Source organism: Ursus americanus, chromosome X, assembly GCF_024610735.1.
Source record: "Ursus americanus isolate L20-20 chromosome X, mUrsAme1.1.p, whole genome shotgun sequence".
NCBI lineage: Eukaryota > Metazoa > Chordata > Mammalia > Carnivora > Ursidae > Ursus > Ursus americanus.
In genome coordinates, this window is record NC_142164.1 from 77,797,671 (window position 1) to 77,823,037 (window position 25,367).

General features: G+C 42.2%; 1 protein-coding gene and 1 pseudogene across 4 annotated transcripts in view; one reads left to right on the forward strand and one right to left on the reverse strand.

The window, feature by feature from the left end:
• Nucleotides 1-5,643: 5,643 nt before the first annotated feature.
• LOC123793537 (U6 spliceosomal RNA) lies at nucleotides 5,644-5,744 on the reverse strand (annotated as a pseudogene).
• A 1,663-nt stretch (nucleotides 5,745-7,407) lies between these two features.
• Nucleotides 7,408-25,367, forward strand: part of PHF8 (PHD finger protein 8) — a 104,997-nt gene continuing 87,037 nt past the window's right edge. The window contains exons 1-2 of one of the 4 annotated variants that reach the window (XM_045799339.2): nucleotides 7,408-8,243; nucleotides 9,254-9,447. In XM_045799339.2, coding sequence (XP_045655295.1) covers nucleotides 9,350-9,447 — 98 coding nt within the window. In that variant the 5' untranslated portion in view covers nucleotides 7,408-8,243; nucleotides 9,254-9,349. Of the gene's footprint in view, nucleotides 8,332-9,253; nucleotides 9,448-25,367 lie in introns of all 4 variants that reach the window. The other 3 variants (XM_045799340.2, XM_045799337.2, XM_045799341.2) reach the window with 3 other exon arrangements.

Genomic DNA, 25,367 nt, shown 5'->3' on the forward strand with positions numbered 1-25,367 from the left:
CAAGTTCAAAGATAAAATTATTAAGAATGTCAAGACAGCAACCCCACAGGTGGCACATTCTTAAAGCTAGCCCTGGAGGAGTGGGTTGGTGTCCTTAACCTACCTAGTTTTGGCACCTGAGGGACCATCCTGCTAGTCTTTATCCCAAGTGAGTGTAAACCCTATTTTGCTTTCTGTGATTCAAATTATGCAAAGAATGGTTGATTACCTTCCCCCACTACATTGATCTTAGAAACACCAGTTGTTTTTAAATCCAACTAGTGGAATAATGGAGTGGTGAAGGGCCTAGACTCTGGACCCGGATCACCAGGAACTCCATCTTGGATACGTACTAGCTATATGACCTTGAGCAAGTGATAAAGTCTCTATAGAGGCATACCTCGTTTTATTGCACTTTGCTTTATTGTGCATTGCATATAGTAGGGTTTTGTTTGTGTGTGTGTTTGTTTGTTTTTACAAATTGAAGGTTTATGGCAACCCTGCAACCAGCAAATCTATTTGTGCCTTTTTTCCAACATTATTTTCTCACTTTGTGTCTCTGTGTCACATTTTGGTAATTCTTAAAATACTTCAAACTTTTTCATTATTATTATATTTGTTATGGTGATCTCTTATTAGTGATCTTTAATGTTATTACTGTTACTGTTTTGGGGCACCATGAACTGAGCACATATAAGGCAGGAAATTTAATTGATAAATATTGTTGTGTTCTGTTTGCTCCACCCTCCAGCTGTTCCCCATCTCTCTCATTCTCCTCAAGCCTCCCTATTCCCTGAGACACAACAATATTGAAATTAGGCTAGTTAATAACCCTACAATGGCCTCTAAGTGTTCAAGTGAAGGGAAGAGTTACGGGTCTTCAAATCAAAAGCTAAAAATGATTAAGCTTAGTGGGGAAGACACGTTGAAAGCCGAGATAGGCCAGAAGCTAGGTCTCTTACACTAAACAGTCTAATTGTGAATGCAAAAGATAAGTTTTTGAAGGAAATTAAAATTATTACTCCAGTGGACACACAAATGATAAGAAAGTGAAATAGCCTTGGGACGCCTGGATGGCTCAGTCATTTAAACATCTGCCTTCAGCTCAGATCATGATCCCAGGGTCTTGGGATTGAGCCCCACATCAGGCTCTCTGCTCAGTGGGGAGCCTGCTTCTCTGCCTGCCACTCCCCCTGCTTGTGCTTGCTCTGTTTGTCAAATAAATAAATAAAATATTTATTTAAAAAAAAAAGAAAGCGAAACAGCCTTAGCGCTGATATGGAGAAGTTTAGTGGTCTGGATAGAAGATCAAACCAGCTACAACACTCTGTTATGCCAAAGCCTAATCCAGAGCAAGGCCCTAACTCTTCAATTGTGGGAAGGCCAAGAGGTGAGGAAGCTGCAGAAAAGTTTGAAGCTAGCTGAGGTTGGTTCATGAGGCTCAAGGAAAGAAGTAGTTTCCGTAACACGAAAGTGTAAGGTGAAGCAGCAAGTGCTGGATGTAGAAGCTGCAGCAAGTTCTCCAGAAGATCCAGCTAGGGTAATTCACGAAGGTGGCTACACTAAACAACAAATTTTCAATGTAGACAGAATGGCCTTCGATTGGAAGGAGATGCCATCTAGGACTTTCAGAGCTAGAGAGGAGAAGCCAGTCCCTGGCTTCAGGCTGACTCTTGTTCCGTGCAAATGCAGCTGGTGACTTTTAGCTGAAGTCAATGCTCATCTACCACTCTGAAAATCCTAGGGCCCTTAACGGGGCACCTGGCTGGCTCATTTGGTAGAGAATGTGACACTTGATCTCAGGGTCATGCGTTTGAGCCACACATTGGGCATAGAGTTTACTTCTTAAAAAAAGAATTATGTTAAATCTACTCTGCCTGTGCTCTATAAATGGAACAAAGCCTGGATGACAACACATCTGTTTACATGGTTTATTGAATCAAGTCCACTATAGAAGCCTACTGCTCAGAAAAAAAAGATTCCTTTCCAAAGGACAGTGTACCCAGTCACCCAACATTTCTGATAGAGATGTACAATGAAGTTAATGTTGTTTTCATGCTTGCTGCACAACATCCATTCTGTAGCCCATGAATCAAGGAGTAATTTCAACTTTCAAGTCATTATTTAAGAAATACCTTTCCTAACAGTATAGCTGCCATAATGATTTCTTCGATGAATCTAAGCAATGTAAGTTGAAAACCTTCCAGACCTTTCCAGATATCATTAAGAACATTCATGATTCATGGGAAGAAGTCAACATATCAACATTAACAAGAGTTTAGAAGAAGCTGATTCCAGGCAAAGCATTTTCCCTCTCAGAATCTTGATTTGCCTTCAGCCAAAGAAAAGGTGATTGCTTTATAGACTTGTGCCTGCAACCAGGACCCTGCAATGGCCATCAGTTGCCCTGTGGGGATTTCAGAGACACTGAAGGAGAAAGGGGGACTCACATTGTCTGCACAGCTTCAGATGGTTCCTCACCCCTCTCCCTCCACTCACTGCCACTAAGGAGTTGCTGATCAGGGTCCACCCCATGGCCCAGGAGGAGTGCAGAGCAGACAACCAGAGCTGCATAGCCCCTTCCCTTCACAAGCTTGGAGAAGGGCAGGGTGCCTGCCTCCTGAGCCCTCTCCATCAGGAGTCTCATTCTTCCTCTGAGGCTCTGGTAGAGGTGGGTGTCCTCTGCCAGGCCCAGCAGATGATGTGAGGAATGAATTACATGCCCAGTTCTTATTGTTAAGTTTTGTTGTGCAATCACAGCTGCCGTGATAGATATTTTTATCAGTGCTTAGTTGCTTTTAAATAAAATGTACGCTATTCTTTAAAAAAAGTCACGGATGACTTTTGACTTTGAGGTGTTCAAGACTTCAGTGGAGGAAGCAGTTGCAGATGTGGTGGAAACCACAAGAGAACTAGAATTAGAAGTGGAACCTGATGGTGTGACTGAATTGCCATGATCTCATGATAAAATTAACCAGTGAGGAGTTGCCTCTTATTGATGAGCAAAGAAAGTAGTTTCTTGAGATGGAATCTGCTCCCGGTGAAGCTACTGTGAAGACTGTTGCAATGACAACAAACGGTGTAGAACACGACATAAACTTAGTTGATAAGCAGTGGCAGGGCTTGAAGGACTGACTCCACTTTTGAAAGAAGTTTTACTGTGGGTAAAATGGTATCAGATGGCACTACATGCTACAGAGAAATCATTTCTGAAAGGAAGAGTCAATCCATGAGGCAAACTTCATTGTTGTCTTATTTTAAGAGATTGCCACAGCCACCCCGGCCTTTAGCATCTACCACCCTGATCAGCCAGCAGCCATCAACATCAAGGCAAAACCCTGCACCACCAAAAACATTATAACTCGCTGAAAGGTCAGAAGAATGTTAGCATTTTTGAGCAATAAAGGATTTTGTAAAGTAAGTTCAGTGCTCAACATGGAGCTTGAACTCATGGCCCCAAGATCGAGAGTCACATGCTCTACTGCCTGAGCCAGCCAGGTGCCCCAACAATAAAGTATTTTTAAATTGAGGTATCTATGTTGGTTCTTTTACTTAATGTTATTGCACACTGAATAGACTGGTATAGTGTAAACATAACTTTTATATGCACTGGGAAACCAAAAAGTTCATTTGACTAACTTTATCATAATATTTACTTTATTGCAGTGTTCAGGAACTGAACCCACCACATTTTCAAGATATGCCTGTATTCCTTATCCTTAAAATAGGCATAATACAAGAGGTACTTTAAAGACTGAGTTAATGCATGCATGTAAGGAGCCTAGAACAGTGCTTAGCACATAGTAAATCCTCAGATAATGTTATCTGTCATTATTTTTCTTTTGTTTTCACTGTCCTTGTACTTCCCAGTTTGTTTTGGAGCAAGCCTGTTCTTCCTTGTGCGATTTTTTTCCCATTTCCCCCTCTTTCTCCTGTACTTTACAGTAGTCCACTTTAGCCCTTATCATTTTTCATCTCAACAGTTAAATGTACATAACATATGCAGAGAGATGAATTAGAAAAGAGGCCACTGAGGTTCCCCCTAAGGAAGCAAACAGGGATTGAGTAGTGGTCAGAGGGTATCTTCAGCCTGTTTGAATGTTTACAGTGGGAATGCATTTACTATTGCATCTGCAATTAAAAGGAAATGTTCATAACTGTTAAGTGGAGGTGGGGTAGGGGAGGAAAGATTCCAGGGCAGCTTCCTTCTACGGCAGCCAGTTCACATCACTGACGGCTGCTGTGAGGGACACATCCAGACAACACATTTCCAGGGCTGCAGCCAGCAGCCTCCTACCCATGGCAGTGCCAAGAGTTCCTTTGTTGCAAAATCTGCCTCAGATTCACCTCCCTGTCTGCTTTGCCTTTCCCATTACCCTTTAGCACCCCCACCCTACCTCCCAAGAACACTGGGGAGGAACTTTCAGGGATGAGTACTATTGTACCTGGGTCAGATGCCAGCTCCTGTGAAGGCTTTTCCTGACATACTAAGTGAACATGTTTGAATTAATTGTGGCTTTTTGTTCCCACACATGTTGCTGATACCTCTATAGGCAACACTTAGGGTTTGACTTTTTTCGGCCTTGTGTTGTTCAGTGAACCTTGACTCCCTCATTAGACTGTTTACTTCTTATGGGTGAATACAGGGTCTCTTATTCATGGCTGGAGACCCCACCCCAGTCACCACCTGTATCCGGCCCAGTCCATCATAAATGTTCAGGAAGTGTTATTGAAAGGGCATCCTGAACTGCCCCCCCACCCCATTACGACTTTTGCACTTTTTATTCCTTCTGTCCTGTCCCTGGCCACTTCGTATTATTCAGATCTTGGATCACATGTCACCTTCTCCAAGCGGCCTTCCTTGAGTACCCTATCTAAAACAGACTAACTTCTACCCGGATCTTTATCTTCTTTTTGTTTTTATTATAATAATATTTTTTATTATATTATGTTAGTCACCATACAGTACATCCCTGGTCTATCTTCTAACTTGCTCATAGCACTCACTACAATCTGAAATTCTTGTGTTTGACTCACTTTATTGTCTGTTTCCCTAGCTGGAATGTGAATCCACAGGAGGGCAGGGACCTTGTCTTTTTGTGTTTGCCTTGAGTCCCCAGTGCTTAGAACAGTGACTGGTATATAGCAGGTGCTCAATAAATATATGAATAAACTGTATTTGTTTGGTTATTGACTGATCCCCGAGTACAATGTCAGCTCCATGGAGGCCAGGCTCTTATCGGGGTTACCGCTACATCCTCAGCACCTAGCATGGTGCCTGGTGCATAGTAGATGCTCAAGAATTTCTGGGTCAGTGAATTAATGTCCCCCACACACTTGAACTCAACGTGCTCCAAACTGAACTTAGTTTCTTCTTCCCCACCAAACCTGCTTTTCCTTCTGTGCACTCTAGTTCAGTCAATGGCACCCATTATCCACTCCAGACACCCAACCCAGAAATGAACTCACACTCCTTTCACTCCTTCACCTACTATTTTCAATTAGTCTCCAAGCCGCACTGCCTATTCAACCTCCAAAATATCCCACTTATGTAATCCTTTTCTACCTGTGTTGCAGCTATCCTGATTCAGGCCTCATCTTTTTTTTTTTTTTTCATTACTAATGCAACAGCCTCCTCCTTCCTGTCTCCCTTTATTTTTCCTTTTTATTATGGAAGACTTCATAACATTGCATGTCATCCGTGTGCAGGGGACATGTTAATCTTCTTTGTGTCTTTCCAATTTTATTACGGCCAAAGTGAAACCCCTCTTTCCTCCTTGTGAAGCTAAGAAAGCTTTAGCTGCAGGACCTATCACCTGCCATATGGTCACAGGGTCATATGTTTTTATAAAGTTTGCAAAATATATTTAAAGCTCAATTGGTTAAAACTGCTTCACCTTCCACTGGTTTCCTCCTAGTCACACTTTCTCTTGTATTAGGTGGTGTTGGAGCTGCCCGGTTTTTTTGAGACCCAGCTAAATGGAAGTTGCTTTAGGGTTTACATTTAGTTTGGGTTTAGTGAGACATTGTATCTCTTCTATTTATAGCTATTATCCAGGTGTAGGAATAGCTTCTAGAAATACTCTACCTTGGAGCCTAATTTTGTATTCACAAGTCTATATTTTTTCCTTAAAGTCCTACCTCACAAACTGTACAAGCTTCAGGTCCCACTAAACCTCACTCCCACTAAACAGGGGAAACCTGGCTAAGACACAAGTGTGACTCAGTTGCTCTTGCTCAAACACTTCCAGTGGTTTGTTATTGCTTACAGGATAAAATCTAATATTTAACTTCTCTTTGAATGTTTTCCCATGTGCCTCCATGCATTTGTACATGTTGATCCTTTTATCTACAATGCTCTTGCTTGTTAATTTAGAGAACTTTCAGGTCTCCGTGAAACCTTCCTTGACAGCAGTAAGCAGCTTCTGGTGCACTTTCATGACTTTACTTTGCACTTTGCAAGAGGTATCTGTGTACCTACTGGACCTGGTAATCCAATTGTTGACTTGCAAGCTTGTCTCCTGCCCTGGCTAGCAATTTCCCCACTGCAGAGTCCCTCTTCAACACTGTATCCCCAGGGCCTAAGCCACCACCACTTAGAAAACTGGTGTGCACACACATGTTTTCTTGTTTAAAGTGGTGGGACCCTTTAAGAAAATGAAATAGTAAGAGGATTCCTAGAGAATATTCTAGAATGTCAGAGAACACCAGCGCCATCTTGAAGCATGTGTGTGGAGTTCCATTCATTCAACCCCTTCTCCCACCCCACCCTCAGGCTGTAGTCAGAAAATCCTGGACTTGTGCATGAAAATCCTTGCGCTGTATCTGAAGCAAGTTGAACTGAAACAATGGAGTCAAAGAAAAGAATTCAGAGGGAGCTAGGAAGTCGACAGAAGCTTTATGGAGGAACTAGGAATGAGGGACCGACGGCGGGACCAAAGACAGATCGCGGGGGTAGTAGAGGGTGCAAAGTTCAACTTCCCGGCTCTGAAATTCAAGCCACTTGTCTTCCCTAAGCCTGTGTCCTCACTTGGGAATAACAACAGAGCTTTCCTTACAGGGTGAAGAATAAACGCTTCGGAGACCGTGCAAGGCAGCCTAGCCCGCTGAATATGCTCAAAGAGCAGAGGCTGCTGTGAGTACTCCACCCCTTCCCTGGCCAAAGCCCGCCCCCGCCGCCACCCGTTAGTTTTGCAGTTTGCAGTCGCTGAGTTCACCTCCTCTCATAGGACGAGAAGGCTGCGGAGGGGGAGGAGGGGGGGAGGTAGGGCAGGAGGGGGTGGAGGAAGAGTGGGGGTGTGGGGGGGGTAGGGAAGGAGTGGGTGGAGGAGGAGTGGGTGGGTGGGTGTGTATGTTGGTGCCGGGGGGGGGGGGGAAGGTGGGGTACTTAACTCCCTGTTTACCCGGAGGGGGAGGAAGGCTGGGAAGGTTCTGGCCCCACTCAAAATGGAGCCAAGCGACTGCCTCGCCTAAGATGGTGGCTTAAGGTCCTAAGCCTCGATTGGTTACCTAGCGGAAACGAGCAGGTCCAAAGGTAGCCGAATCCCGTCCCCTTTTCTCAAGGTGGCGCCCCGCCTCTGCGGGCGTCACGCGGGAGCCGCTAGCCTCCCTTCCCCGCCTCTGCCACGGTTACCTCGTGTGCCCAGCCCTCATAAGATGGCGGTAGGGTAGCCTCCCCGCGGCGGCGCCGCCACTCTCAATATGGTAGCTGTTTACCCCATATTTCTCCTCCCCTCTCCGCTTCAACTTCCTCCTTGTTTTGAATAAACTTTATTGACTACTTCGAACCGCCTATCACCGCCACCAGGCTTCTCCCGGCGACTTTTCGGGCAGTTTCCCCTCCGACCTGGCCGCTGGCGCATCTCATTCCTGGTTGGTTTGCTCGCGGCGATCTCCTGCTGGCCCAGCGACGACGCCGTTTGCTTGTTCACCAGGCGGCCACCGGACTAGGCCTGAGTCGCGGACTCCAGTAGGCCCTAACGCCGGGCCCGGGGCAAAACCGTGTGGAAAGCTGCCCTGAAGCACCGCCGGGCGCCCAGGGCCGCGCGACCCAGCGGGTGGTTCTAGGGGAAGGCGAGCAAGGTTCGCAGCGTTGCCGTGACGATCCCAGAATTCGGCGCGCGCTGCCGGTGGGGCCGGAACTGCTGGCTGATCGTCCGCTGAGCTAGGCGCCCAGGCGCTCCAGAGCGAGCCCGGCAGCCGGCGCGTCGCTGGAACTGAACTCCGCGAGTGTGAGCAATCCCTGCAGCTTTGCAGATGAGGAGGTCTCTGTAGGGCTTGGGACGAAAGACATTCTTGTCAGGTTTGGGGCGTGAGGAGGTTCCTGTCATTTGGGAGGCGTGAGGAGATCTCGTAAGTTTCGGGGGCTGCAAGACTATTCCTGTCAGTCTTGGGATCTGTGATGAGATCTCTGTCAGTTTTGGGGGACAAGGGAGTCCTCGTCACTTTGAGGGGGCTGTGAGGAAATGCCTACCGGTTTCTGATCGGTGGGGGGAAAATCCTTGCTTAGTTGCAGGAGTGTGAAGAAATTCTAGTCAGTTTCAGGGGTTTAGAGGAGATCCTTTTTAGTTTGGGGGGTGCAACGGGAACCTTGTCGTCTTTGAAGTAGAGGACGATCGGATCAGTTCTGAAATTGAGATTTATTTCATTTGTTGGGGTGATGATACTCCTGATTGGTTGGGGATGGAATGATTTTGAGAGTGAAGGAGAAGACCATTTAAACTCGCAGCACGACCCCACAACTGTGATTTGAGTTGGGCGCCTAGTCTTGTTTGCCTTGTTCCTGAAGGCATCGAGGTAATTCTCGAGTAATCTGAGCCAACTTCCAGGGATCCCTCATCTCTCTCTACTTGCCCCTATTTTGGGGATGAGGCGTTTTCTGAGGTATCCCAGCCTATTTCTTTAGTCTCTGGTTTACGTCATAATAGAGCCCTGGGAAGAAAGGTTGTGAGCAAGGAGAGGGTACAGTGAGGGATTAAAGAAGCTTCCTGAAAAGGCGTCAGATATTTCCCTGAAACCCGGAAAGAAGTTATCACTGACTCTGGGGCCGAAGGAGGTAGGGAAGGGGAAAAAAAAAACCCAAAACCCTTGACGGTCAAATGCCGTCTTTTATTTGTTAAGGAAATTCTAGAGGCGGGTGGACTTTTCTCCGATTGCCCCCTACAGCCACACCAGCTGTGTTGCATCTCGGCAGCACTAACTGCCCATTCGTGAACTGAGGGTTGGTACCCTGGGGGACCTGATTCACTAGGTAAAAAGTGTTGTTTGTGCCCAGCCACCGTCCAGAAAGGACGCGTGCTGCTTGCTGCCTCCTGCTTCTCTTGACGCTACGAACCTGGCCCGCCGCAGAGCGCTCCAAGGCCGGGCGAAGATGGCCTCAGTGCCCGTGTATTGCCTCTGCCGGCTGCCTTATGATGTGACCCGCTTCATGATCGAGTGTGACATGTGCCAGGACTGGTTTCACGGCAGGTAAGGAGGGCAGGCCAGGCTGGACAGGTGCTCACTAGCTCGCTCCTTTCTCAGCCCAGTTTTAGGTTCCCGCTCAGAAACACACACCCCCCCTTCCCGGACTCCGGCAAAGAATTACCTCCAACCCACCTCCCAGACCCAGGTTCTCTCATCCCTCCTTGCAGACCAGGGCCTAGCTGACATTGGCTTCTGGTGTCTCCCCTTTTTCTCTTTTCCCATATATGTTTCTTCTTTGCCCCCTTTTGAGTTTATTTAATTTACAAGATATTTTTTCTGCCACGAAGAATGTATCATTTTTGTATCCTGGCTATTTTGTTTTGCCTTAGACTCTGGCTTTGTAGGATACAGTACTATATTCTTGAGATAACTGAGTCCAACAAACATGGATTTCAGTTGTGGCTTTGCAACTTAATATCAGAGTGTCCTTGGGTAAGTTGCTTTGCCTCTCTGAGCCCCATTGTCTTTGCCTATAAAATATATCTAATACATCTGTCCTGGTTATTTAAAGCATTTTGCATGCACTCAGTGAGTGCAGAACCATCCAACTAAATTGAATTAAGCAGAAGAGATATTGGGTAAAACAGCAGGAGTAAAACCACTAATGAATTTCCTCTAGTTAACCATGTGTGCACATAAGCACCTGTCACCCAGGATCCCAGAGAGGTTAGTGTGTGGGAAAAAACTGGTGTTATCCCATTATTGGGGCTTTAATCTCAGCTATGGAAAGAAAACCATGAGAGGAATTTTTGCACTGGAATACAACAGAACAGTATATGATGCCCTTCTCCTGTTGCATGTTAGAGTCTACAATTTTCAGTTGTCACTAGTCCCTTCCAAATGAGTTTCTATTGTTTCACCCAAGACCAAACTGAAGGTGCTGGTACTGCTAAAATTCTGCTCTCGGCAGGGATTGCCCCCTGCAGCGCATTCACATTCATGTTCAGCTGTTCTTTATTGAGTGTTTACTGTGTGCCAGGTGTGGAGTTCTGTTTGCTGCTTCATGTTATTTAAGAGAGGACAAACCTACAGGGTGGGGCCTTTTTCTTTCCTCTGGAAATAAGCGGGATTAGGATGATTTTCAGGATTCCTGGTATCTTTGCTAGTGCTGATCAAGTCACTCCTCTGTTTAAAATTCTTTTGGTGGTTCCCCTACAGAGTAAAATTCAGTCTCCTTTGTGTGACAGACAACACCTTTGTGATCTACTTGTTCAGTCTCATTTCCCGCCACTCCTCCTCCCAGTTCTTTCTTTATGTCCCAGCAAAACTGAACTACTTATAGTTCAGGAAAATTTTATACTCCTTTATGCCTCTTTCTTTGTGTGTGCTATTCCCACTAATGTCCTCCCCTTTATAACGCACAGCATATACCTCCTCTGTAAAAAGCCTCCTTCCTCCTGGTTCCCATTGCACTTTGTGTACATCCTTATTGAAAGTAATTATTTCATCATATCATAGTCATAAATACACCTGTGTCACTCATTAGCCAGAGCTACTTGAGGGCAGAGATGTCCTCTTTTCAGTTTTGGTATCCCCAGAACCTAGGTCAGTGCTAAACATGTCGTAGATACTGAGTGCATTTTTGAATGAATGAATGAATGAATGAATGAATGAATGAATGAGTGAATGAATGTATGTGTCTTGTTAAGAAAAGCCATTGCCTGTGGCCTTTGCTTTGGATTATGTGAGAAGTGTGTAGGTTCAAACCTGGGAGGTGAATTCCTTCCTGCCCACAATATAGAGACCCTAACTGCACAGTCTAGGAACAGAAAACTAGAACAAATGCTTTCTCATGTGCTAGGCCCCATGACAGGGACTTTGCATAAATTATTTCAATCCACACCCAACCCTGAAAGTTAGATATTTCTTTTTTAAGTAGTATTTTAAGTTTTTTCCTGATTACATATGTGAGACATGCTCACTGTAGAAAAGACAGAAATAATAAAGAAGGAAATAAAAATCATCTATGAATCTGCTATCCTGCATAATCCACTGTTAAATGTTTTATTGCATTAACTTCTGTCTTTTGACTTAAAATATGAAACTATATTTTTATAACACAGGATTGTATTATAAATACCATTTTAAAGCCTGATTTTTATTCCTACTTAACATTATAATGTGAGTATTTTACCAGGTTGTCAAATATTCTTCTAAACCTCATTTCTGTTATCCCACCATATATATGTGTCATCAATTACTTGGTCATTTCCTCTGTGGTTGGATACTTAACATTATTTCTACTTTTTTATAATAAAATATTGTGATATGAGGGAAACTTGGGGATTCTGGAAATGTTTTTCATTTTGATATGGGGTGCTGGTTAAAACAAAAAGAAAAACGTTATGGTGAACACTGTTGCACAGTAGAGACTGGACATTTATAATGAACACCACAGAGGAGGGCTTCAAGAATTCCAAATTTACAAATACAGAGATGGGTTTATGGGTCAAGCTCCTCCTTAATCACATTTCTGTGGTGAGTCCTGTGTTTCTGTGAACACCCTGACACAGGTTAATTGCCTTAATTTGTTTTTTCTATGAAAGAGACCAGATTTTTATGTCTCTTCGTGCTTCTGTTTATGGACTAACAGAAAACAAGGAAGCCAGCTGACAACCAGGTCCTTGGTGGGTTGCTCGTGCTTACGCAGTGCGTTGTGTACCTGCACGCGCACACACTAGGCTCACAGTGCTCCATGTAAGATTGTACTTAAACACAGTTGAAAATGACTCAATATCGTGGACTTTTCATGGTTGCTCACAATAGGTAAGCCTACAAATGCCTATAGGTGATATAAATCTATGTTTCTGATGACTTCCATAGGCTGGATTTCTTCAGTTAGGGAACAGTAATGCCAAGTTACCTCCTGGAAAGGTTATAATGGAAGGTGTCTATTTCATTTTGCTGGTGAGAGTCTACAATTCATGGAATTACTTTCTAAGTCTGGATTTGAACTTAGAATTACCTGGCTCCAGATCCCAGGTTCGGAAAGAAATTGGTATTAGCTTAATTTCTCCTACTATAAAGGGCAGGGTTTTTGCAAATCACTTTGATTTGTAGAGCAGTGGTTCTCAAACTTTAGCATGCATCAGAATCATGTGGGAGACCTGTTAAAAGACAAGATAGGTGGGCCCCACTTATAGGGTTTCTGATTCAGTAGGTGAGTGGGGGCCACCCTCAGAACCACTGATTTAGAGCATTATTCTGTCTCAATTCCTTCCCTTTCTGTGGAGTGTGACAGCTTCTGATGTTGGGGGATGGGCAGGCTAACATATCGTTATTGTACACTGTCCTCAAAGTGTGGTTCAGTAATGGAATTTGTTAAACATGTGACTTCTTGGGCTGGGACCCAGTGATCTCTAACAAAAAGGAAGATTCTGATGCACCTTAACTTTTGAGACTCGTACACTGGTGGAGTTAGTTGGTGAGCATTTATTGATGTCTGGGGCTTTGGCAAAACCTCACCCCTTTGCGGTTTTCCTATCTATAAGGGAAGTATTGGTTGGGACATCCCCCCGGGATGACTCTAAACTCTAGAGGAAATAGCACTGGCTTCAGAATTGGGTTTGAATTCTGACTCTTTAGCAAAGGATTTCATATCTGCAAAGCCTCTGTTTCCCCAAGAGTCGTTGTGATGATTTAAATAAAATGATAATGAAAAAAATAGTAATGGCCTTTGTTTACCAAGTACTAGCTAATGTGCCAGCCACTATGCTAAATACTTTGCCTAATTAACTTTGTTTAATCTTTTAAAAATTTAATTGTTTGGAGATTATGGATTATATTTATTTAATAGTTTTAGGACTATTAAAGTTATGTATTTAATATCGAGTACGTTGTGGTAGTTTGTGCTTGCCACGGAATTGATACATTTCATCTAAGTTGTCAAATATAAATGTGTAGAATTGTTCACAGTATTCCCACAGGCTAGCTGTGTGGTGATATTTCATTCCTGATATTGAAAATTTGTATCTTCTTTTTTTCTTTCTCACATGGTAGACATTTGTCAGTTTTACTTATCTTTTCAAAGAACAAGCTTTTTGTTTCATTGGCATTCTCTATTGTCTTTCTGTTTTCAGTCTCATTGATTTCTGCCTTTATTATTTCCTTCTGCTTGCTTTGGGTTTATTTTGCTCCTCTTTACCTAATTTCTTGAGGTGGGAGCTTCGGTTATTGATCTGAGACTTTTCCTGTTTTCTGATGTAAGCATTTAGTGTTATTAATTTCCCTCTTAGTACTGATATAGCTGTGTCCCACAAATTTTGATATGTTTTCCTTTTTGTGTAGTTCAATGTAATTTTTTTTAAGATTGATTGATTTATTTGAGAGAGAGAGAGGGTGGGGGGCAGAGGGAGAGGAAGAGAATCTGAAGTAGACTTCACGCTGAGCACGGAGCCCAGTGTTGGGTTCGATCTTATGACCCTGAGATCATGACCTGAGCCGAAACCAAGAGTCAGATGCTTAACTGACTGAGCCACCCAGGTGCTCCTAGTTCAATGTAATTTTTAATTTCTTTAGAGACTTCATGTTTGACCTATGAATTGCATAGCAGTGTGTTATTTAGTTTCCATGTGTTTGTAGATTTTCCTGTTATTCTGTTACTGACTTCTGGTTTGGTTCCTAGTGGTCAGAGAATATACTGTGTGTGATTTCAGTTTCTTTAAATTTATTGAGGTCTGTTTTATGGCCTGGTATATGCTCTGTCTTGGTAAATGTTCCATGGTCAAACGAAAAGAATCCTGCTGTTGTTGGGTTGAGTTTTCTATAAATGTTGATTTACTCCTGTTGGTTGATGGTGTTGCTGAATTGTTCTCTGTCCTTGCTGATTTCCTATCTAGGTCAGTCAGGTGTTGAAAAGGAGGTATGTAAGTGTTCAGCTACAAGTGTCAATCCTTTCAGTTCTGTCATTTATTGCTTCGTATTTTGCAGCTTTGTTGTTTGATGCATATGCATTTAAGATTGCTATGTCTTGGTAGATTGACGTTTTGTTATTATTATGATGTCCTTCTCTGTCTCTGATAATTTTTTTGCATGAAAGTCTACTTTATATAATAATAAGATAGCCACTCCTTTGGATTAAAGGTTGCATGGTATATCTTTTTTCATCCCTTTACTTTCAGCTTACATCATTATATATAAAGCTAGTTTTTTGTAGTTAGCATATAGTTCAGTATTATTTTTACCCAGTCTGCCCGTCTCTTTAATTGGTGTATTTAGACCATTTCTACTTAATACAGTTATTGATATGTTAGGGCTTAAGTCTGTCATTTTGTTTTGTTTTATTTTCTGTTTGTTTCCTCTGTTCTTTTCTCGGTTTTCTTTATCCTGCCCTCCTGTGGAATTTTCTAGAATTCCACTTTGACTTATCTATTGTGTTTTTGAATATATCTCTTTGTATAGCTTTTTCAGTGCTTGCTCTTGGTACTCACATAATACATACATAACATACCACAATCAACTGTTACTGACATCTTACCAGTTTGAGTGAAGAGTAGAAACCTTACTTCCTTGAAACTCCTTTATGCTTCCCTGTTTATAATATGATTATCTTGAATATTTTCTCTACATACATTGAGAAGCGTGTCAGATAGTGTTACAATTTTTGTTTCAACTGTCAAACATGGTTTAGAAAACTCAAGAGGGTAAGGAAAGTATGCTGTATTTACCCATATTTTTACTCCTTCCCCTGTTCTGTCTTACTTCCTGATCTTCTCAAAGATTCCTTCTTTTATCATTATCTTTTTAGAGAGCTTCGTTTAGCCATTCTTTTAGGATATGTCTGCTGGCAACAAATACTCTGTTTTCCTTCATATGAGAATGTCTTGATTTCCCTTGGATTCCTGAAAGTCTTTTTTTTATTAAAAATTTTATTTATTTGAGAGAGAGTGAGAGCGAGAGAGAGCACAGAGGGATAGGGAGAAGCAGACTCAGTGCTGAGCAGGGAGCCAATGTGGGGCTCGATCCCAGGACCCTGAGATTATGACCTAAGCTGAAGGTAGCCACTTAACCAACTGAGCCACCCAGGTGCCCCTGAAGGTCTTTTCATTTGATATTAGATTCTGGGTTTTTTTGTTCTTTTCTTTCAGCACTTGAAAACTATCATGCTACTTCCTTTTGGCCTCCATAGTTTCTGATGAGAGATCGTCATTCACTTGAATTGGTGTTCTCCTTTATGTAATGTGTCATTTCTTTATCACTACTTTAAAGATTTTTCCTTTGGAGGTGCCTGAGTGGCTCAGTCAGTTAAGCATCCGGCTCCTGATTTTGGCTCAGGTCATGATCTCAGGGTTGTGAGATCAAGCCCCACGTCAGGCTCCCTGCTGGGCGTGGAGCCTGCTTAATATTTTTCTTTACCTCTCCCTTTGCCCCCCCCCACCCTCTCCCTCACTCTGCTTGAAAATGCTCTCTCTCTGAAAAAAAGATAAAGATTTTTTTCCTTTGTCTTTTGTGTTCAGGAGTTTGATTATGCTATTTTTCAGTGTAGAAATATTTCAGATTGTCTTTGGTTTTAGTTTTATAGGTTGCTGAAGCTCTGTTTGTATTTTTTAATCTATTTTTTCTTTCAGTTTTGTTGAGATATAATTGACATACAATACTGTATAAGTTTAAGGTGTAGAGTATAATTACTTGACTTGAAATGATTACCACAATAAGGTTATTTACTATCTATCACTTCATATAGACACTCCAAAAAAGAAAAGAAAACAAAACTCTTTTTTTCCCCTTGTGATGACAACTTTTAGGATTTACTCTCTTAGCAGCTTTCAGATATACCATATAGCAGTGTTAACCATAGTCCTCATATCATACATTACATCCCAAGTACTTATTTATCTTATAACTGGAAGTTTGTACCTTTTAACAGTCTTTTCTAATGCCCCCATCTTCAATCCCCCCACCTGTGTTAACCACAGGTCTTAGCTCTTTTTCTATGAGTTTGTGTTTTCTTGGGGTTTTTTTTGTTTGTTTGTTTAGATTCCACGTATAAGTGAGATCCTATGTTATTTATCTTTTTCTGACTGACTTATTTAGAGTAATGTCCTCAAGGTCCATCCATGTTGTTGCAAATGGTAGGATTTCTTTTTTTTTAATGGCGTAATAAAATAGTATTCCATTTTGTGTGTGTGCATGTCACATTTTCTTTGTCCATTCATCTTTTTTTTTTAAAGATTTTATTTATTTATTTGACAGGGAGAGAGACAGCCAGCGAGAGGGAACACAAGCAGGGGGAGTGGGTGAGGAAGAAGCAGGCTCATAGCAGAGGAGCCTGATGTGGGGCTCGATCCCATAACGCTGGGATCACGCCCTGAGCCGAAGGTAGACGCCTAACCGCTGTGCCACCCAGGCGCCCCCTGTCCATTCATCTTTTGGTAGACACTTAGGTTGTTTCTGTGAGTTGGTTATTGTAAATCATGCTGCAGTGAACATAGAGGTGCAGATATTTCTTCAACATAGCAATTTTGTTTCCTTGGATATTTACCTAGAAGTGGAATCACTACATCATATGGTAGTTTTATTTTTAATTTTTTGAGGAACCTCCATACTTTTTTTCATAGTGGCTATACCAATTTGAAATCCAGCCAACAGTGTGTAAGTGTTCCTTGTATGGACATTTTAATGATATTCTTCCAATACATAAACACAGGTTATCTTTCCATTTATTTGTATCTTCAGTTTCTTTCATTGATGTCTTACAGTTCTCAGTGTTGAGATCTTTCACCTTCTTGGTTATTTTTATTCCTAAGTATTTTACAGTTTTTGATGCTATTGTATATGAGCTGATTTTCTTTATTTTTTTTAGATGATTTGTTGTTAGTGCAGAGAAATGTTACTGATTTTTGTATATAATTTTGTATCTTATAATTTTACTGAATTCATTAATTAGATCTAAGTTTCTTGGTGGAGAATCTTACAATTTTCTATATATAAAATCATGTCATCTGCAGATAGAGACAATTTTACTTCTTCCTTTCTAATTTTGGTGCCCTTTATTTCTTTTTCTTGCCTGATTGCTCTGGCAGGGATTTCTAGTACTGTTTTGAATAGGAGTGGTGAGAATGAGCACCCTGGTCTTGTTCCTGATCTTACAGGAAAGGGTTTCAACCTTTCACCATTGAGTAGGATGTCAGCTGTGGGCTTGTTGTATATGGCCTTTTTATGTTGAGGCGCATTTCTTATAAACCCTGTTTTTTGAGAGTTTTTTATCATGGACAGATGTTGAATTTTGTCAGATGCTTTTTCTGGGCTTTTTGAGATGATTACATGATTTTTTTCTTTTCTTTTCTTTTTTTTGTATCACCTTTGTTGATTTGCTTATATTGAAACATACTTGCATCCCAAGGCTAAATCCCACTTGATTATGGTAAATGCTTATTTTAATCTGCTGAATTCAGTTTGCTAGTATTTTATTGAGAATTTTTACATATAAATTCATCAGGGATATTAGTGTGTAGTTTTCTTGTAGTGTCTTTTAGTGTCTTTATTTGGCTTTGGTATCAGGATAATGCTGGCCTACTAAAATGAGTTTGAGAGTCTTCCCTCCTCTTTGATTATTTTTGAAGAGTTTGAGAAGAATTGAAATTAATTCTTCTTTAAATATTTGGGTAAAATTCCCTGGTGAAGCCATCTGGTCCTGGGCTTTTCTTAACTGGAAGTTTTTTGTTGTTGTTTTTGCTGATTCAGTCTCCATAGTAGTTATTGGTCTGTTCAGATTTTCTGTTTTTTCCTGATTCAGTCTTGGTAGATTGTATGTTTCTAAGAATTTATCTACTTCTTGTAGGTTGTCCAGTTTGTTGGTGTAGAGTTGTTCATAGTTCAGTCTATTTTCTTTCTGTTGTTCAAATTGGGTAATCTTTATTTTATCTTCAGGTTTACTGTTTTTTCCTCTGTTGTTTCCATTTTGCTGTTGAGCCCATCCAGTGAATTTCCATTAAAGTTATTGTAGCGTTCAGTTCTAAAAGTGCCATTGGTTCTTTTCTGTATCTTCCACTTTGCAGAAATTCTCTATTTTTTTGCTGACATTTTCTGTCCATTTGTTTCTGGCATGTTTATAATTGTTCGTTGAAGCATTTTTATGATTACTCCTTTAAGATCCTTGTCAGATAATTCCAACATCTGTGTCATCTCAGCATTGAGATTATTGATTTCCTTTGTTCATTCAAGTCGTGATTTGCCTTGTTCTTGATGTAATGAGTACTTATTTTCATGATATCCTGGATATTTTGGGTATTATGAGATTCTGGGTATTACTATATCTTCTGTTTTTGCAGGCCTGTTTAGACACTGCTCTTTAGTGGCAGGGGAAGGGGGTGCTACTTAGTTACTGACAGGTAGGAGCGGAAGTTCAAGTCTCTTAGTCTGTGTTGACACCCACTACTTCAGGTTCTGCTCTCCCTAGTCAGATTGCCTTCTTCTCTCCGTCTAACTTCACACATCCAGTAAGTGGCAGAGGTGATTCGAACCCAGGCAATTTGGCTCCCAACTCTGTTTTTAACCCCTGTGCTATAGTGCCTCTGAATACTGTACAGAATGCCCTGATTGATTGTGGAGATTAAATGTAATGATATATGTATAATTCATAGCTCAGTTTCCTCCCAGTTCCTTCTGTGCAGGCTTCAAATTCGTGTTTTCCCCTCATCCCCTTAGCCTGCTCTTTTACTTTTTACTACTTATGAAACTTGTGGCACCACTTGTCTGTCTCCGCCTCTAGAACGTCCACTCCATGAGGACAGTGGATGTTCTCAATCAACATTTATTGAATTTGTGCATTCACTCCTTTAACAAATACTGATTGAATGTCTACCATGTACCAGGCTCTCTGGTACACGCTGGGGATAATTCATCTTAATCTTGAGACCTGGTGCTAGGATAATTGGCCTCTTCACTAAGGAAGCAAATTAGCATTTAGGGCCATTAGTCCCAGGTGATGATTATTGAGACAGTGCAGCCAGAAGTCTGATTTTCATCCATCTTCCTGATGTGAGGAATTATCTAGCCCAATGAATGTTCATTGAGTTGAAGAATAAATAAAACAGGACTGGGAGATGGATAAGGTGAGGACTTCTGGTGAACAAGGTCAATGCTGTCTGCCAAATGTAGTGGGGGCAGATAACAAGTAAATAAGAAGCCGCAAGTCCATGTGGTGAGTGCTGAAGTAGGGATAGTGTGGGGGGGGGTGCCATGGTGGCAGGAAAGAAGAAGAGCAGGAATGTTCTAGGCACAGGGAGCCATGTGTGATGAGACTCAGAGACCAGAAAAAGCATGGCACTGAGAGTCCAACTGACTTTTTAGAGCAGGGCTGACTTCATGGGCATGTGACCAGTCACACAGAGCCTCATATTCAGAAGGGGACCCCATGCTTGAGGTTTAATGCTCTGTGATTGTTGTCTTGAAATTCTTAATAACTTTTTACCTTTGAATTTGTGTTTTGTATGTGAAATCCAGTGGAACAATGGAATGTGTCCTAGGGACTTAGAGCTTTCAGTCTCATGTGGTCCTCCCTCCTGCTGCCTCTCCACTCCCTAAACAGGTTCTCATTTGGCTGCCTGGGGCACCAGGCCTGGATGCAAGTGCAAGAGAGCCAGGGTTAGGTGCATACATCCTATGCACTGAGTCACGGGGTGTGGCCTGTACTTGCCCCTTGAGTATTCTCATGCCAAGGGAGCATGGCAATAAATAACAAATAAAAAGCCCTATGACAAGTTGAGAGAGAGACCGTAGAAGAAAGGAAAAAGCTTTTTTTTTTTTTCTGTTTTATGAACAAGGTTTCCTTGGTTTTCGTTTGCACTGGGCCTCACAAATTATGTAGCTGACACTGCATGTCAGAGGTCATAGGTGAGGCCAGAGACGCAAGGCCTTTTAGACCCTGGTAAGTTTAAACTTTACTTTAAGAAAAATAGGAAGCCTGTGAGGGGTTTTGAGCAAGAGTTGACAGGATCAAGCTTGTGTTTTTAAAACGATCACTTCGGCTACAGTGTGAAGGTCCAGTTGGGTGAGGATGGAGTAGAGGCCAGGAGCCCAGTTAGGAAGGCAGGACAGTAATCCCAGTTAGAGATAACAGGGGCCTGGATTAGGGCAGGGGCAGGAACGATGACAGCAGGGCACAGTTGATAGCTAATCAGGAGATAGAACGATAGGACATGATAATAACTTGAATGGTAATAGCAACACATACAGAACACTTAACTGTGTACCAGGCACTGTTGTAAACACTTTGTATGGATTAACTCTTTATTTTTTATAACCTTATGATGTACTTAACAGTTTTTATCCCTACCTTAGGGATGAGGAAACCGAGGCACAGAGAGATAACATGCCCAAGATCCCACAGCTAATAAGTGGCAGGGACAGCCAGGATATAAACTCAGGCAGTCTGAGGTTATGGTGCCAATTGCCAAAAGAGGGAGCAGGTTTAGGGTGCAGGCAGAGGGAGAGATTGAATTTGGACATGTGAAATTTGAAATATGTAAGGAGGCTATCCAGTAGAAGTACCAGGAGGCATTTCGAGGGAGGGGTCTGAAACTCAGCAGAGGGATCTGGCTTGCTGTTATAGGTATGAAGAAGGCACAGGGAGCCCTGGGGGTAAGATCAACAAGGGAAAGTGAGGAGAGAAGAATGCCTAGGCAAGAAGGCCTCAGAAACATCAACCTTTAAGGAGTGGGCAGAAGAAAAAGAGTGCAGTGGGAAACAGAAGAAGCAGCCAGAGACATAATTAAGATAACGTCACGTCCCTGCTCATAATTGTCCCGTGGATTTCACCCAGTTTTTCACTCAGGAAAAGCCAATGTCCTTTATGATGGCCTACAAGACCCTACTACATGAGCCCATTACCTTTCTGCCCTATCATTGTCCCCCTCCCTACTCTCTCTATTCCAGAACACTGCCCTCCCCTCCATTGCTTCAATAATCTAGGCACACTCCTGCCACAGGGCTTTTGTACTTGCTATTCTCTCTAATTGTGATGCTCTTCCCTCGCGTCTGTATGGCTTGCTCCCTTACTCCCTTCAGGTATTTACTCAAAAGTCATTTTGTGGGGCACCTGGGTGCCTCAGTGGGTTAAGCATCTGCCTTTAGCTCAGGTCATGATCCTGGGGTCCTGAGATCGAGCCCTGCATCGGGCTTCTTGCTGGATGGGGAGCCTGCTTCTCCCTCTCCCTCTGCCTGCCGCTCCCCATGCTTGTGCTCTCTGTCAAATAAATAAATAAAATCTTTTAAAAAAAGTAATTTTGTCAGTGAGTTCCTACGTAAAATTTCAGTACCTACTGGCTTCCCTACCTAAAATTTCAGCACTGTTGTCATTCCCCCACCCCAGTGTGTGTGTGTGTGTGTGTGTGTGTGTGTGTGTGTGTGTGTAGTTATGTACACATGCATATATATTCCCCTTACTGCTGGATTTTTCTGGTTGGCTCTTCTCACTATGATACAATGTATTTTACTGATTACATTGATTTATTTTGTTTCTTGTTTGCTTTCCCCGCTAGAATGTCAACTCCATGAGGGCAGGGATTTTTGTATGCTTTCTTCTGTCTTTATCTCCCCGGCACTTGGACCAGGGCCTGGGAGATGCTCATTAATTGTTAACTGAAGAAATGGACATCAGACAGATGGGGTGTTCTGGAAGTCAAGGGTAGAGAGCTGCTAAGAGATCAAGTGAGATAAAGGAGAGAAGTGCTTATTGCATGTACCACTAAGGAGGTCAGAATATTGATGAACTCTGTTTTAAAGAAGGTGGGGACTAAAATCAGACTGCAGCAGTGGGTGAGAAAGTATACACAGCAGCTCTAGAAAATTCCTCTTACAGGTTTTGGCTCTGATAAAATGTCTCTGGACAATACCAGGTGGCAAGAAGTAGGTGGACTTTTCACTGTACACAGTTTTGTACCTTTTGAGTTTTGTACCAAGTATATGTGACAACTATCCAAGTAAGTCATTAGGATCCTGCACAAGTTTAAACAAAGAAGGTATTTGGCTGTGAAGTGGCAGAGAGGGGCAGAGAGGAGGGAATGTCTGTTCTTTTTTATCTGTAAAGATCCAGGTGAGCTTGTTTAAATGCTGTTGTGAAGGAGAAGGAAGAAAGGGAGGGCTGGAGAGGTTGAAGATACTGAAGAAAGAAGGGTTACTTGATTGAGAAGATAAAAAAGATGCGACCCAAGTGGAAAAGCTGACTTTAGAAAGGAGGAAGGGTATTCGTTTCTTTGTAACAGGAGGAAAGGATGGGTGCAGAAGGAGGTGGATTTGGTGTGGGAAGTTGAGATAGTTCCCGTCTGATTACTTCGTGTTGTCTAAGAAGTAGGCAGGGTCATTTTCTGAGAGAGAAGAGGGAGGTAGTGGAATCAAGGACTTGAAGGAGCCACTGTGGATAATGGGAGAGACGGGCGCAGGGAAGTACAGGAGGATTGTGAGGAAGCATGACCCAGATATTTTTTCAGTAGACTTGAAATTTTAGAGTAGTTTAAAGTTCACAGTCAAATTGAGAGGAAGGTACAGAGATTTCCCAAATTTCTCCTGCCCCCACATTCATAGCCTCTCCCGTTGTCAGCATTGCTCACCAGATGAATTCCTTACCATCAACGAACCTACATTGACACATGATTACTACCCAAAGTCCATTTACATCAGTGTCTACTCTTGGTGGTGTACATTCTATGGGTTTGGACAAGCGTATAATGACATACATCCACCATGATAACATTTTCGTAGCATACAGAGTAGTTTCACTGCCCTAAAAAAATTCTCTGTGCTCTGCCTGTTTATCTCTCTCTCCCCTCCTAACCTCTGGCAGTTGCTGACGTTTTTACTGTCCCCGTGGTTTTGCCTTTTCCAGAGTATCCATAGTTGGAATCATATAATGTGTAGCCTTTTCAGATTGGTTTCTTTCACTTAGTAATATGCATTTGAGTTTCCTCCATGCCTTTTCATGGCTTGATAGCTCATTTCTTTTTAGCGCTGAATAAACATTTCATTGTTTGGATGTACCACAGTTTGTTTATCCATTCACCTACATCTTAGTTGCTTCCAAATTTTGGCAGTTATGAATAAAGCTGCTATAAACATCCATGTGTAGGTTTTCGTGTGGACGTAGTTTTCAGTTCCTTTGAGTAAATGCCAAGGAGTGTGATTGATGGATTGTATGTTAAGAGTATGTTCAGTTTTGTAAGAAACTGCCAAACTGTCCTCCAAAATGGCCGTACCATTTTTGCATTCCCACCGGCAGTGAATGAGAGTTCCTTTTACTCTGCTTCCTCATCAGCATTTGGTGTTGTCAGTGTTCTGAATTTTGGCTATTCTGATAGTTGTACAGTGATACCTCATTGTCGTTTTAATTTGCATTTTCCTAATGACCTAGGATGTGGAGCACCTTTTCATATGCTTATTTGCCATCTGCATATCTTCTTTGCTGAGGTTTCTATAGAGATCTTTTTGCCCATTTTTGAGTTGGGTTTGTTTTATTGTTAATTTTTAAGAGTTCTTTATATATTTTGGCTAACATCCTTTATCAGATATGTCTTATGCAACTATTTACTCCCAGTCTTTGGCTTGTCTTTCCTTCTCTTGACAGTGTCTTTCAAAGATCAGGTTTTTAATTTTAATGTAGTCTGTTTTATTAATTCCTTCTTTCATGGATCATGCCTTCAGTGTTACATCTAAAACATCATTATTGCTATACCCAAGCTCATCTAGATTTTTATCCTATGTGATCCTCTAGGAGTGCTATAGTTTTGTATTTTACATTTAGATCTGTGGTCCATTTTCAGTTCACTTTTGTGAAGTGTACAAGGTCTGTGTCTAGATTCATTCATTTGCATGTGGATGTCCAGTTGTTCTAGTACCATTTGTTGAAAAGACTATCTTTTAGTCACATTTGTTCTTTTGTCAGAGATTAGTTGACTATAGTTATGTGGATTTACTTCTGGGATCTCTGTTCTGTTCTATTGATCTGCTTATCTTTCGGCAGTACCATACTGTCTTGATTACTGTAGCTTTATTTGTTTCAAATCTTTTTGTTTTTTGAAGATTTTATTTATTTAAGAGAGAGATAAAGACAAAATGCACATGAGCAGGGGGAGGGGCAACGGGAGAGGGAGAAGCACACTTCCCACTAAGTAGGGAACCCGACACAGGGCTCGATCCCAGGACCCCGGGATCATGACCTGAGCTGAAGGCAGCTGCTTAACAGGCTGAGCCACCCAGGCACCCCTGATTACGGTAGCTTTACAATAAGTCTTGAAGTTAGGTAGCATCAGTCTTCCAGCTTTGTTGTTTTCATTCGATATTGTGTTGGCTATTCTGTGACTCAGTTATTTTGGACAGGGTGAAATTTTTGTGGCACTGATCCAGTGGGTGATTTTTCTCCAGCCATGTCCAACGGTCCAGTGTTACGTAGCTGGATTGAGCCAGGGCTGGGATTTGCATGTGGGGGTGATGGAAAAGCAGTGGGGCAAGAGAGTTGAGAATGGCTGAAGTGAGGAATGCTAGAATCTAAGCTAGATTGGGGAAGAAGGATGAAGTTAAGAATGGGTAAAAAGTAGGATCAAGGGATTTTGAGGGCAAAGAACAGGTATAATGAATGAGAGCTGGATGATTGTGTTTGTGGTCCTATTGTGTGATGTATGAATTTCATGTTCCAGATGTGGAGCAATTGCAGGTGTTGACAAGGTCTGGATGATGACCATGAGAATTGATAGCTGAAAGGGGGATAGGCAGTGCAGCCCCTGAAGATGAAAAGGTCAGAGAGCTAAGAGGCCAGGATGTTGGGCCTCTGACTCAATACTGATGTCATGTGGGATATTGGCAGGACGAGGGATGGAGAGAAATCTGTGAGCAGGTTCTTTAATGAGTGAAAGGGTTATGTTGGGGAGTTGAGTAGCTGACAGTGAAGAGGAGTGGGAAGAGGCATGGCTAGATGATAGGAAGCTCAGGAGTAA